General features: G+C 33.5%; 1 protein-coding gene across 3 annotated transcripts in view; it reads right to left on the minus strand.

The window, feature by feature from the left end:
• The window catches only part of LOC131663397 (NADH-ubiquinone oxidoreductase 75 kDa subunit, mitochondrial), a 779,163-nt gene that overhangs the window by 342,046 nt on the left and 423,226 nt on the right, over window positions 1–13,891 (minus strand). For all 3 annotated transcript variants that reach the window (XM_058933788.1, XM_058933789.1, XM_058933787.1), the window contains one exon: window positions 12,097–12,282. In XM_058933788.1, coding sequence (XP_058789771.1) covers window positions 12,097–12,282 — 186 coding nt within the window. The remainder of the gene's footprint in view (window positions 1–12,096; window positions 12,283–13,891) is intronic.

Below are 13,891 nucleotides of genomic sequence, written 5' to 3' on the forward strand. Positions count from 1 at the left end.
ATTACCGACGCCATATTGGATCCGCCATCTTGTAAAATTGAAATTGACACTAGCATTGTATTCAGCGACATCGAAAGTATAGGTAGTATATATTCATTCTCTAAATCGGCTTTTATTTTGAAAATTTTAGATTTCCCCGCTTGTCAACATGTTGCTGGCCGCCATCTTGGAAAAATGTTCCAGGAAAGTTCGTAATGCCTAGGTTTATCAAAGAACTAACATTTTCAATGTAAATCTACATTTTCATCCTGATTCTATAAATTTCAGCAACTAATTTCTGAAAGAAAAATTCTAATGTAATACTAAATTTTCATCAACATTCAAGACGCCATTTTGTAATTTTCCGTGAAAAATATCCTAATTCTGACTGCAGATTCGTAAAGAGCGGGAAATTTTACAATAGAAAAGTGACTTCTAGTATACATTTTCGATTATTTTGAGGTTTTCCTTGGTCAAAAACAAATCGACTACAAAATGGCGCCTTGGGAAGAAATGGGTTAATATAATATGGTAGATTAAGGTGGGTCCCTACCTCAAAAATGACCAAAAAATCGATTTTTTTTTTATTTCAGAAATGTATTCTATGTGTATTCTAGAATAAGAAAAACCAAATCCTAATGCAGGAAAAAATTTATTTCAGGATCAATGAATAAATAATTAAAAAAAATTTTTTTGTAAAAATTGTATTTTTTGTGTTTTTTATATTTTATGTTTATGATTAGTATTTTAAACATTTCATTTCAATATTTGAGCAAAATTTATTATTTAGGGTAATTCTGTACTCCAAAATTGTACAAAAATGTTTATAAAACATTTGATAAATAAGAAATTTTATAAACAAAAAAACAAACGGTCCGTTCTAATATTCTGTATAGCTTATGTGTAGATTCGAGTCTGAGTTCCACGCGCATGCGCAAACATAACTTAGAGTAGGTCTTGGCGGACTATGACTACAGCCATGTAGGCTATATATACAGTATATAACCTCCATGACTAACAGCACAAAAACAACAATGTGATATTATAATTTTAGAGCCTGATTCAGGCCATTAGTTGTAATTATTTATAAGTATAATTTATTAATTACCAAATACTGATTAGTTTTAAGTTTTAATTGGTAAGATGCACAGATTATCAAAAAAGTATAGAAAACCTGTAAAAGATAGAAGAAGAAGAAGATTGGCTGGCGCAGCAAATAATAGTAAAAAAACAAAAAAGAAGGCAACTCCAACAGAAAATACAAATAGATGCTAGTACAAGTACGAGAAAATTAAATTTTTTTAATGAACCCAATGTGCAAGATAGTTTAGCGAATAAGAACAGAAATCCAGTGCCTAATAATGAAACTGAAAGTAATAATACAAAAGATACAAAAGTAACAGATGATAAAAGTCATGAGCCGAAAAATATGAAATCTAATGTGTTCAGTCCAACAAGTCAAGATGAATTTTTTTTAGTACATTCGAGTATCCTTAGCTGTTCATTCAAGAATTATTTTTGTTTAAAGTGCAAAGAGATTGGTGCTCATTTTAAAGTTGTTAATAGATTTGGTTTTGCTAGTGAGTTTCACATTGTGTGTAATAATTGTGATGAAATCATCAATAAGTTGTATACTGCTCCACGCCAAAATAATTCCAGTTTTAATATCAATGAAAAGTTAGTTGACGCATTCACAGAAATAGGAGCTGGTCATGCTGCTATGCAAAAACTTACTGCTGCATTAGATATGCATTGTATGAGTTCAAAAACCTATTATACTCACCTAGAAAAAGTAATTGAAAAAGCAAGAGTTTTAAAAACAGAAGTGCTCGCTAGAAGTAGAAAGAAAGTTAGAGAAATACATGAAGACTTACACAATTTGAAAAAAGGTGAGACAATAAATTTAACTGTTTCTTACGATGGTACTTGGCATAGAAGAGGGCATGTTTCCAATTATGGCATAGCATTTGTTATCGATGTTATTACTGGACTGGTAGTGGATTATGAAATTTTGAGCAAATATTGTCATCAATGCCTGCAAGCTAGTAATGATTTGGGAGCTGATTCACCAGAATATGATTCCTGGTATCAACCTCATAAAAAATTTTGTAGCATTAACTTTCACGGTTCATCTGGATTTATGGAAGTAGCTGCTGCTGACATAATGTGGCGAAGATCAATTTCACAAGGCAACTTTAGATATACTACTATTTTGTGTGATGGAGATTCAAAGACATTTATTCATTTGGAAAAGCAAAACATTTACAATGGAATTCCATTAGTTAGAGAGCAATGTGTAAATCACGTTAAAAAAAGGATGACAACTGCTCTCCATGAAGAAATTAAAAAAGCAAAAGCTCAAAGTAAGTTACTTTTATTGAGAATGTATATTATATTATTTTGCAGATAGAAATTTAAATCTCATCTTTTTAATTTCAGAAGTAACGCTTGGTGGAAATAAAAAAGGTGCCTTAACTGATAAGTGTATTAAACATTTGAGTAACTATTACTTGAGTTGTATCAAAAGAAACAAAAACAACGTAGAGAAAATGAGAACTGAAGTCTTAGCTACTTTAGCTCATTGTTCATCAACTGATGAAAAACATGATCATTCGCTTTGTCCTAAAGGTATATATAATAAATTTTTCAGTATAATTAGATTATTCTACTTCATGAAATAATTTTGAATATTTTATTTTTCTTTCAGGTGAAAAGTCCTGGTGCTTTTTTAATAAAGCAACTACTCTTGGTCTTCGACCTCCAACACACAACAACATGCCTGTTTTCTTAAATTCAATAGTGAATGAACGGTTGAAGCCAATTTTTGAAAGACTCTCTAAAACAGAATTGTTAGCAGGCTATTCTCAAGGTTTAACTCAGAATGCCAATGAAGGGCTTCATTCAGTAGTGTGGAGGTTGTGTCCAAAAACAATATTTGTTTCAAAAGATAAAATTGAAATTGCTGCTGCTAAGGGTGTGGCTCATTTCAACTTAGGTGCATTAAAAACTGCTGAATTATACAAAAAACAAGCTTTGACTGACAACGCAATAAAAATTTTCAATTCTCAAGATTTGAAAAGACAGAGGCAGAGTGACATCAAGAGTTCTATTGAAGAAAAAAAAAGACGCATTGATAACAAGTATGAGAAAAAAAATGTAGAAAAATCAAAAGTGCAATCTGAAGGTGTGAGTTTCGCTAGTGGAAAATTTCATTGAAGTGTAAACAAAGTGAACAATTATTTCTTACAAGTGATGTGATAGTCACTTGAATTATAGTTTCAAATAATACTGTGATTATAAAATGTGATTATAAGATGTGATTCAGTGCTTAATTGCTCTATAAAGTGCTTTAATTATCTGTTTTAATTGTTTTTATCGCTCTTTTTATATAATTTTAGAAATATACGTGTGTTTATACATAGACAGTACATTTTAAAAGACAATATTTGAGGTTGTTTTAAACAGATATTGAAATGGCTAAGAAGATTTTAATGAGAAAATGTTTTATTAAATCAGTGATAAAAAAATTGACTGTTTGAAGAACTTTGTGTATTTTATGAAAAGTGCAAAAATATGATTTAAAATAATATCTGTGATCAAAAGTTCAAATAAAAAGTATTGGTTTCTCAGAAAAGTGATTTATTTGTTAGGTGTATGTTCATATTCATATAAATTGAGCCAAAGAATAGCTTGGTGTAGTTTACGATAGTGAAATAGTGTTTCATAACTTTAAATGCATTTTGTTCAGCTTATTGTTTTTTAGTGTTCAAAATGTTCCTTTCGCATTGGATTTTGAGGAAAATAAGTCTGGGTGGACTCATTTTCTTCGTTGAAACATGAGTAATAAAAGTTACTTACCCAAAAATTGTGAGATGTGATTGGATGTACGGTGGCTTAATAGTTGTGATGAAAAATATGGGAATTTTGAGATTTTTATGGTATTATCGATGTTTTGTGGTGTAATTAAGTATATCACTGATGAGGAAATTTTTTGGTAAGTAACTTTTGTTCTCTGAGTTTTAAGGAAGAGAATGAGACCTCGAACAATAATTTTGGTCAAACTGGAGTGCGCAAGGAATATTTTGAAATAAGGTCTAAAAATGGGTTAAAATGCTTATAAAATAGGTATAACACATGGAAAAAAAATTCTGGGGAAAAAAATATTTCTACATAAAAAAACAAAAATTTGTTTTTTTATGTAGAATATGTGGTTAAAATTTCAAAGATTTTGGTCATAAAATAAAAAAAATAGAGTTTGAGGTAGGGACCCACCTTAATGCAATAGATTTAAATTCTATATATTATAACGGGGTTAATACCGTCTTTTTATTTTAAGCGCGCGATCGCATAGAAAAGCGCGCGTGATTACCTGAATGTTCAAACAGGAAAATCGGAGAGCAGGAGGGAACGGGTGTCAGTCAACCAACTATCTACTAACGGGAAATAAATACGTCGAAAATACTGTTAATATCACATACGGGATTGTTTATTTCCTCTAAATTCTACACTGTGTACGGCCCGCATATTTATATTTACAAGACGCGCGCGCGACAATATGCAGTGTGGTTGCTCGCCGCTCTTTGTTCGCCGAGTTATTACATGCATGCTTCTTATGATGTACGAGAGATTAGTTATCGTCAATTACGTAGCGATCGCGAAATTAAGCTGGCCAGCTTACCTTGTTAGCAGTTGTACGGTAGCACGAAAGTAAAAACGCTCGCACCCTACTTGCGGAAAAGTCAGTCTTTGCTGCGAGGTATCTCGCGTTTTCAGTTTCGCCCTCGATGGCGAAACTTCTCACTCACGCACACTAGCACACACTCGTTCTGGTCTGGGTCAGGCACAGCTCCTAATCTTTTTGTCTCTGCACTCCGGAAAAACTCGGGGAAAACTCTGGTCCTTCTTAACAGCAGCTGAGGGCGCGGGTCTTAATCTTTCACTCGTTTGTTTTCATTCGCGCGTTCCGTCGCGTCTCGTACCGAATTCCCTCAATACATTTCGCCCCAACCAGCAGGTGCTGCCCTCACCGGCAGCCGCATGGTTGGGCTGTTAGCGCTAATACGACGTTTACCGTCACAATATATAATAAATTTATTATTTTTAGAAATATCAATTTAAAAACAAATATCATTACAAGATGCAAATTCTCTAATTATAGAAAATATAATTATATTTTATGATCATGTACTACTAATTACGGTAGTTATTTTAACTTTAATTATATATATATTACATATTATATTAAATAATAAATTAATTAATTTGGTTTTTATTTGAAGGACAAATAATTAAAATAATTTGAACTATTATTCCAATAATTTTTTTGTATTACCTTGTTGTTAAATTAATTTTTTTCGTAGTTGTAGAAATTTTGGCAACATCGAGCTGTTGTTGCTGACGTATTTGTCGTTCATGATGAAAATAAGAGTACCGAGATAAGTTAATCAAATGAAACACAGCACAATTTCACCAGTGAAGAGGCCGCGGATTTATTCTAAATAGCCAAATGTTCAACGTATAAAAGTAGAAATAAGAGATATGTTAAAACTAATCAAATTCACACACACACCAACTAAAACAGTACCACCCCACATTCTGAAACCAAACACAAAAGTCAGATGGACCTTCGAGTCCATCGAATCCTTGGTAACCAACGCCACATATTCTCAAGATGAACTAGATAAACTGCAGCAACAGATAATCTTTCCCATGGAGAAAACATCACTCCAAACTGTTATCGATCGAGAATCGTCTGAGGAACCAATCTCGAAAAATATTTTCACCGAGAAAAACTAGCTGAAAGTACGTGGAGCCTAATCATCAATAAACTCATTACTTGTGGAACTATCTCGTCAGCATTTATTATGCTATTAATTATACTGCATATACAAAAAATTAGTCATCAACACCATAATAGGAGAATAAACATTACATGCAACATATAGCTGGTCCATGCACTTAATAGGAGCAATATCCAGCTCCGTCATTCACCTTCTTACGAGGGGAGGTCAATAAGTCTTTACAAAAAGAAGGAAAAAAAAGTTTTGCATATGTAATTTTTTTTTATTTTTCAACATAATCTCCTCGAAGGTCGATACATTTTATTAAACGGCTTTCCAGTTTTTTTAAGCCATCAGAAAAATATGATTTCTGAAAACCCTCAAAATAGGCATTTGTTTCGGCGATGACTTCTTCATTCGACGTGAATCGTTTTCCGGCAAGCCATTTTTTGAGGTTAGGAAATAATAATAGTTACTGGGAGCCAAATCAGGCGAATATGGTGGATGGTCAATTAATTCGAACTTTAAATCGTTAATATTTGCCATCGATACTACATTCGTGTGAACTCGAGCATTGTTTTGAAGAAAGAGGCATTCTTTTTGTTCAAGTGAGGACGTTTTCCTCTGATTTTTTCTTTCAGCTAACCTAATAATGACGCATAATATTGTCCAGTAATCGTCTGGCCCTTTTCCAAGTAGTCGATGTAGATGATACCATATGCATCCCAGAAAACCGTGGCCATAATCTTGCCAGCTGACTTTACTGTCTTTGTCTTCTTTGGGGCTGGTTTTCCTGCGGTAATCCATTGTTTGGACTATTCTTTGGTTTCAGGAGTATAGTGGTGTACCCATGTTTCGTCTACTGTTACGAGTCGACGCCAAACATCTTCCGGATTACGATGTATGCGTGCCAAAAGAGCCTCAGAGGTGACCACGCGGGTTCGATTGTTTTCAACAGTGAGCAAACGCGGCACCCATCTTGCTGATATTTTTGTCATACCCAATTTTTCATGCATAATTGAAATGATTGTACCTTTTGATACCCCTGTGGCCTCAACTAATTCTCGCAATTTTAATCTTCTATCACTCAACACCATATCGTGGATTTTGTTGACCACTTCGGGCGTACTCACTTCTACGGGGCGTCCTGAACGAGGTTCATCTTTTGTTGTTGTACGGCCGCGTTTAAATTCATTTACCCAGTTATAAACAGTCTTAAACACAGGGCAGACTTGCCATGAACGGCGTTCAACTCAACTGTGATCTCTTTTGGTGTAAGGCCTTTCAAATGAAAATGTTTTATCACCGCTCGAAACTCTGTTTTTTCCATTTTTCAAATAAACCAATAGCTTTTTGTTCAACCAACGCTCACAAAAAAATAACTTAATGAATCGAGCTGAAACTTTGTACGATATCTAGTTAGTAGTATTGCTTGCCAAAAACATCATAATTTAACGTGATGAGTGCCATCTCTTGGATTTTATAAAGACTTATTGACTCCCCCTCGTACAACCCTGGAAAACCCAGAAGATTCGAAAATCAATATAATTCAATAATAAAAAAAAATGAGACAAGAACATCACGAAGTAACAGAACTGTAAGAAGTTAAAACAGAATTATTGAACTTCCAACAGTCAAAACCAATCTCTCTCCAATTTCAAGTATAACACCAATCCTCCCAAGACCGTAATTTTTTGTAAAAAATACAAAATCAATCAAGCCGCACGACATATTGTCGCTTTAACCTAGATTAGACAAAACTTAGGGCCATTGTTTTTTCAGTTGTCTCTCTCATGCTTTAAGAAATAACAATCACTTAAGTAAGGAGGGAAGCGATACAATCATTATTTTTGTTTTTATTTATTCTGGCAATTAATCTTAAATACAAGCAAACATTATAAATTTCGTATTTTATTCCTAATGTTGAGATCAAAAGTGTTAATATACATAATGTAAACATATTATTACTAAAACTTGTTAAATTTTCATCAACAGAAAAAAGTGTATTATTATCAACATTTAGCAAACCTGGTTTGCTAACAATTACTGAAACTTGCAAAATTTTGAAAATTCAAATTTGTAAAATGCAAAAAACGCACTCGCGATCGATGTACACCAATTTACTTTTATTGCAATCCGAAGATAGCAATAAACTTAGCCCTCAACATTTTACATCTTAAGAAGTTAAATTTTATTTGAAAATTAACTTTGAAATGAGTCGAAGTAAATCACGAATAGGTTACAACAAAATACAGCGTAAGCACTTAATGCGAAATATGATGTTCCACGCAATTTTAAAAAGCATAACGATACTTCTATTTGCCACGCTTAGGTTTAACATATCTCTTATTTCTACTTTTGTACATTGAACATTTGACTATTTAGAATAAATCCGCGGCTTGTTCACTAGTGAAATTGTGCTGTGTTTCATTTGATTAACCTACCTCGATACTCTTATTCTCATCATAAACGACAAATACGTCAAGCAACAATAGCTCGAGGTTGCCAAAATTTCTACAACTATGAAAAAATCAATTTAACAACAAGGTACTGTTAACTATATCCTTTTACCTAACAACCTTATTAGATTTTTATTCAAGCTTAATCCATTAACAACATATTGGAACGTCCCATTCATTAACTATTCCTAGTTGGTGGTCAAGATGTAAAATACAATGGTAACGTGTATGCTTCCATCCCGCTACTATTTTGAAACAATATTATTCAAGTCTTAAATTTGTATTAACCCATTAACGTCAAATGTGCACGTTTACTCATGTCCACTTTCAACGCTGTATAGATGAATCAAGATGAGCAAAAATGATCATGCAAACCATGATTTCTGATAGATTTTTCAATGAACTTTTAGAATATGGGGTGAAAATTCTGAAAAAAGCTTTTTTGAGCCTCATTTTTGCAATTGTAGGAAAAAAAATGTGAAAATTTTCAGATTTTTTTTGAAAAACCAAAATTTTGACAGAGAATCCTTTGAACTAGATGTCTAAAATCTCCAGAAATCGTGCACAAACTATTTTTTCTTTAAAATCGTATCTCTAAGAACATCAAAAATCAACTTCGCAAATCCAAAATGGTGTCCGAAAGTCAGAAAATATAAGAAATTATTAACTAATTTTTTACTCAAAAATAAATTACTTTATGAAAAAGTTTCACTGAACAAAAAGTGTTTAGAATCATTTATAGAATACGTGTAAATTTTTTCAGGACGTTCTGGAAAATGTTCTAATTTTTCCGGAAAATGGCCAGAATCAAAAAATCGAAAGTGGCCCAAAACATCTTGGAAAAATTCACACGTATTCTTCGAATGATTTTAAGCACTTTTTATCGTATGAAACTTTTTCGTGAAGCCAATCATTTTCAAATAAAAAAATAGCAAAGTTTTACTCTTGTTGAAACAACTAAAAATGTAGGCTATAAGCAAGGTACCTATGTTATCAGTCTTTTTAGACAAATATATTTTTGCATACCTACAAAGGCCACATAAAAAGTGACATAGCATGCCTATTACATAAAAATGGTGAAATATAAATTTGCTTCTATCATAAACCAATGAGTGCGGATCCAAGAGCTCGTCACTTTTCCTGTAGTTTATGACTCCAAACCGCCCGATAGTTTGTCCTTACTCCTGCATCAACTCATATTTCGGATATAGTGAATTCTCTCACTTTTTCTTTCTTTTACACGGGATTCTTGAACAGTTTTTGCACACGTATAAATTGCATTTTTTACGTAATCATCTTGTTCTCGTTGCGCAATTTTCGATTTGACAAGAATGTTGAGTATCTGCGGATTGAATTTCATGTTTTCCAATAACAGTGTAAGAACCTTTACTCAAATAATTTTCACTGATGCTCAAAACAAATTCTTTCGTTCCTTTTTTCTTTTCTGTGTTTGGAAGTGCTTCATTATATAAAACAGTGGTATTTGTAACAGCAGCTTGAAGCAATCTTATCATGATTATCCATGTCCATTTCTTCGAATATATGCTTGGCCAACACTTGATTTGCATGTTGATCATGCAAATCAACACCTCCCATGAACTTGTTGTAAATGCAAAAAACATTTGGAAATAGTATTGCTATTTTACTTCTCGATTCTTTATCATAACGGCTCACATTAGACATTAGAGTGACTCCTGAAACCGTCGAAAGGATAGATACAGGCTTGGAATCCATTACAGTAATGAAATTTATCCCACTCAAGTTATCGTGTTTTGCTAACCAGGTGCCCCATTTTGCTTTCTTATTGATATCATTTGTCGCTTTTATGCTATTACTTCTTACTGTACCAGTGGCTCGAAGAACAATTTTTTTCAAATGAAGTAATAGATCTGGACAGCAAAATAAATTGTCAAAATAACAATGGTATTCATTTTGTTTCCTTGAAGTGCAGTGGTGTAATAGGTGCTGTAACATTTGTAAAACGACACGTGAACCAAGAGCAATATTTGGTAGTAAATTATCCTTTGCATTCTTTCCACAATAAATCTCGAAGTGAAATAAAAAACCACTGTAGGAACATAAAGCCCATAATTTGATACCGAATCGTATCGGTTTCCCTTTGATGAACTGTTTGAGAACGCATCTACCTTAGTATTTAGCCATCATTTCATCTATGGACACTGCAGTCGAGAAAAATTGAATCTTTTGATGTTTTTATTGAAAATACCAACTATTTTCCGAATTCTCCAGATCCTATCCTCCTTATCTTCGTCTTCTGGCTTAGAATACTTCAAGTTAGATTTTCTTTCCTCAAACTCAGTTCTTCCCATTGCAAATACAACCGGATCAGGGCGTAAGAGAGGATTAGTAGACCAATAGTCTCTTTGAGAATGCCTCGTATTATAAGAAGAAAATAACGAAATACCTAGAAACACATCAAATCGATCGCGAGTAAGTTGATAACCATTAGATTCGGTACATTCTATGATGAATTTCTTCAAATCATCAGAAAAGAAATACTCAAATAGTTCAGTTGGCGTGCTAGATAAAATAATTTTTTTATCCTTCTCAGATAATAAGTTTTTACTAGTTACATCGTCTGGATACTGCTTTTCTCCATCAACCCAATTGTAATGGTGATTGTCTTCCAATTGTTTTTGGGACGAATTTTTGCATAAGTTCTTAAACAACGAAGTACCGTGAGTGGTATTCACGGCCGAAACGGGTTGATTTATAAATGACATAAATTGTAACGGGGTTGCTTACCATTTAATTATTTTTATTACGGTGATCGCGTAAACGCGCTCGCTAACACCTATGTCAAATAAGAAAGTCGGAGAGCAAGAGGAAACGGTTGTCAGTCAACCAATAAACCTACGAATCTACAAGGAGTGGAGTCATTACGGAATAAACACGCTGAGAGCACTTGTTAATATCACGAACAGAACCTGTTATTGTCTATCAGATGCTACATTAGATCGGCCCGCGTGTTTATGTTTACATCGGCGCTCGCTCGACAACAACATGCAGTGTCGGGACGCTCGCTGCTCTTTATTCGTAGAGATATTACATGCACGTTTCGGACGGATGATTAACCGAGCAGCAATCGTATCGCGACCGTGAAATTAAGCTGGCCAGCTTACCTTTATATTGCAGACGTACGAAGTGGACGATAACGAGTCGCACTGCGAGAAAACGATCTGTTACAGTTTTTGTCGCGGATCACGAACTCGCCCGCACGTGGTTTCGCCCTCGATGGCGAAACCTCTCACACACTTCCAAAGTCACAGGACACAGCGCTTTTCCGCCGGCTCCAGTGTGTACTCGTGGCAGCTGCACGGCACCTCGGCAACAGCGGCCACTCGGAATCAGCCTGGTACGGACGTTCTGCTCTTGGAATTCGCCCCTGCGGTTCTTGTAGCGGTAGTTAGCGTTAAGATTGCGGGCGAGCGTAATGATGGTCAAACCCTCACTGGTTCATTTTCAATCGCGCGCGTTCCGTCTGCTCGCGCGCCGAATTCCTTCGTTTCATTTTTCGTCTCCCCGGTAGGTGCTGCCCCCGCAGGCAGCAATTAGGTTAGATTATTAGCGCTAATTCGACGTTTACCGTCACAAAATATAAACTGATTATTATACTCCAAACTATTATACTATAGCTATTACTACATTAATTTATTATGATAGGTCTCGATAGAATCAGGAAATAATAATATTAATGTATAAGAGTGTTCCTTTCGATAGAGCTTTGAAAGTCTAAAAATAATACTTAAAATTTTAGCTCTTGAATAAAAGTGATATTGAATACCTAGCTTAATATTTATATAAACAAATACATATTTCCTACATATAAGCAACATAACATGAATATTTTGACTTACTTCAGTATCATTTTTTAATACTCTACATAAGCATTGAGTCTCTGCAAGGATTCTCGCGCCGTCTTTGCGAGAAAGTTGTTCTGCTCCGAGGATTACCATAGGCTTTTTAGCATTCATCAAAATTTCAAAAAATGGATGTGATCCAACTTGCAATTGTGAGATTATATCAGGAGTTTGTCCTAAATACTGGAAAGAAAGAGATCAATATTTTTAAATTATAATAATTGAAAACATTATTGATTGATAACTATAAAATCAATTTCAAGTACGCAATTCCAATCAGGTAACATGGTCTATATATGGTAACATATTATATATTTTAAATTCTTTGTAGTTTATTAGGTATAACTTTTGTAAAATTTAAAGCCTTTCACTAACTACAAATAAATAACGTAATAATATAAAAAACACATTCAAATAAATAATTATTTTCACTTCATACTTGTAAAAAAAAACATAAGTTTTAACGGGAGTTGAGCCTAGTTTACTCCGTTTAAATAAACATTTATATTTCATATGGCGACTCCGCAATGTGTCTATGCCGTCTGCTGGATTGCGGGAAAAGCGACTCAAATAGTGGTTACCGTAGTGATGTAGAGTAATCAAATCAAAACCATATGATCAATTATACTACACGGTATGTCTAATTAAAATTAAATAAAAAATGATTGTACCTTAAATTTTATTGCTGATCCTGTATCTTGGACCTGTATGGACATATCTTATTGTCTTATGTCTTATTGTCGAGATTTTAAATGTGACGCTTTCTTTTAATAACTCTATATCGATTTTTTAAAAATTCAGTAATTTTTCATCATTTTAAATCATTTTAAAAGTACGTAATCATGCAGGATCTTAAATGAAACTAGCTGAACTCACTACAGTGATATGTTTGTCAGACGCTTTAGAGAAAATTATAAGGAATGACAGCTGCAATTGGTTCAGAGAGTAATGGCTTGATAAAAATTGAAAAAGATTTTTTTTTTAAATTAAGGAAAAAATCCATTTATTTGATGAATTTTTTTAAGTACACAATCTAATTTTGTGAAAGAAAAGCAGAATGTCAAAACTGATTCAGCAGGGAAAGCCGTGATTTGCAAAAACTTATAAGGTTTAATAGATATTGTGATCAAACGACGTGGTTCTAATGAAGTACACATAAAATTTGGTATTGATGGAGGCTGTGAATATTTAAAATTTTGCATGTCTCTCGTATTAATAAATGTGTCAAGCGTTCAAGATGTACAAGAATTCAAGAAGAAAAAAGCTATAATAAAAACTTTTCTGAGAATGGTGTTAAAAAACTCTAATATTTGTATAGCTCCTGATGTTCAAGAGAATTACATCAATACGAGATGGTACTACATTTGCAGCTGACTTGAAAATTGTTAATATGGTCTGTGGCTTAATGTTAAGTGCATCCACTTATTCATGCCCCTATTGCAACGCATGTTCAACTACTTTGCTTAATGTCGGCGATTCAAAAACCGTAATTTAGTGTGAAAAAAATTACAAAGAATGGTTGTCATCTAAAAACTGTTCAAGAAAAAATGCTAAAAACGTCAAAAGCTTTGTGAATTCGCCACTGCTGCCATTTGTAAATACGAAAATTCTATGTTTCGTACCACCTCCTCAATTACATCTTTTATTAGGAACAGTGAATATAATTTTTAACAAAATATCAGCAGAATTAGAAAGTGTTGCTTTAGCATGGGTTAATAGATGTAATGTATCTAGAGCTTGTACTGCTTGTACTTATGGAAACTATGCTTTTGTGGGAAATGACTGTTATGAC

The sequence above is a fragment of the Phymastichus coffea genome, unplaced genomic scaffold (assembly GCF_024137745.1).
Source record: "Phymastichus coffea isolate CEN01 unplaced genomic scaffold, Cenicafe_Pcof_1.1 PCOF00035, whole genome shotgun sequence".
Taxonomy (NCBI): Eukaryota; Metazoa; Arthropoda; class Insecta; order Hymenoptera; family Eulophidae; genus Phymastichus; species Phymastichus coffea.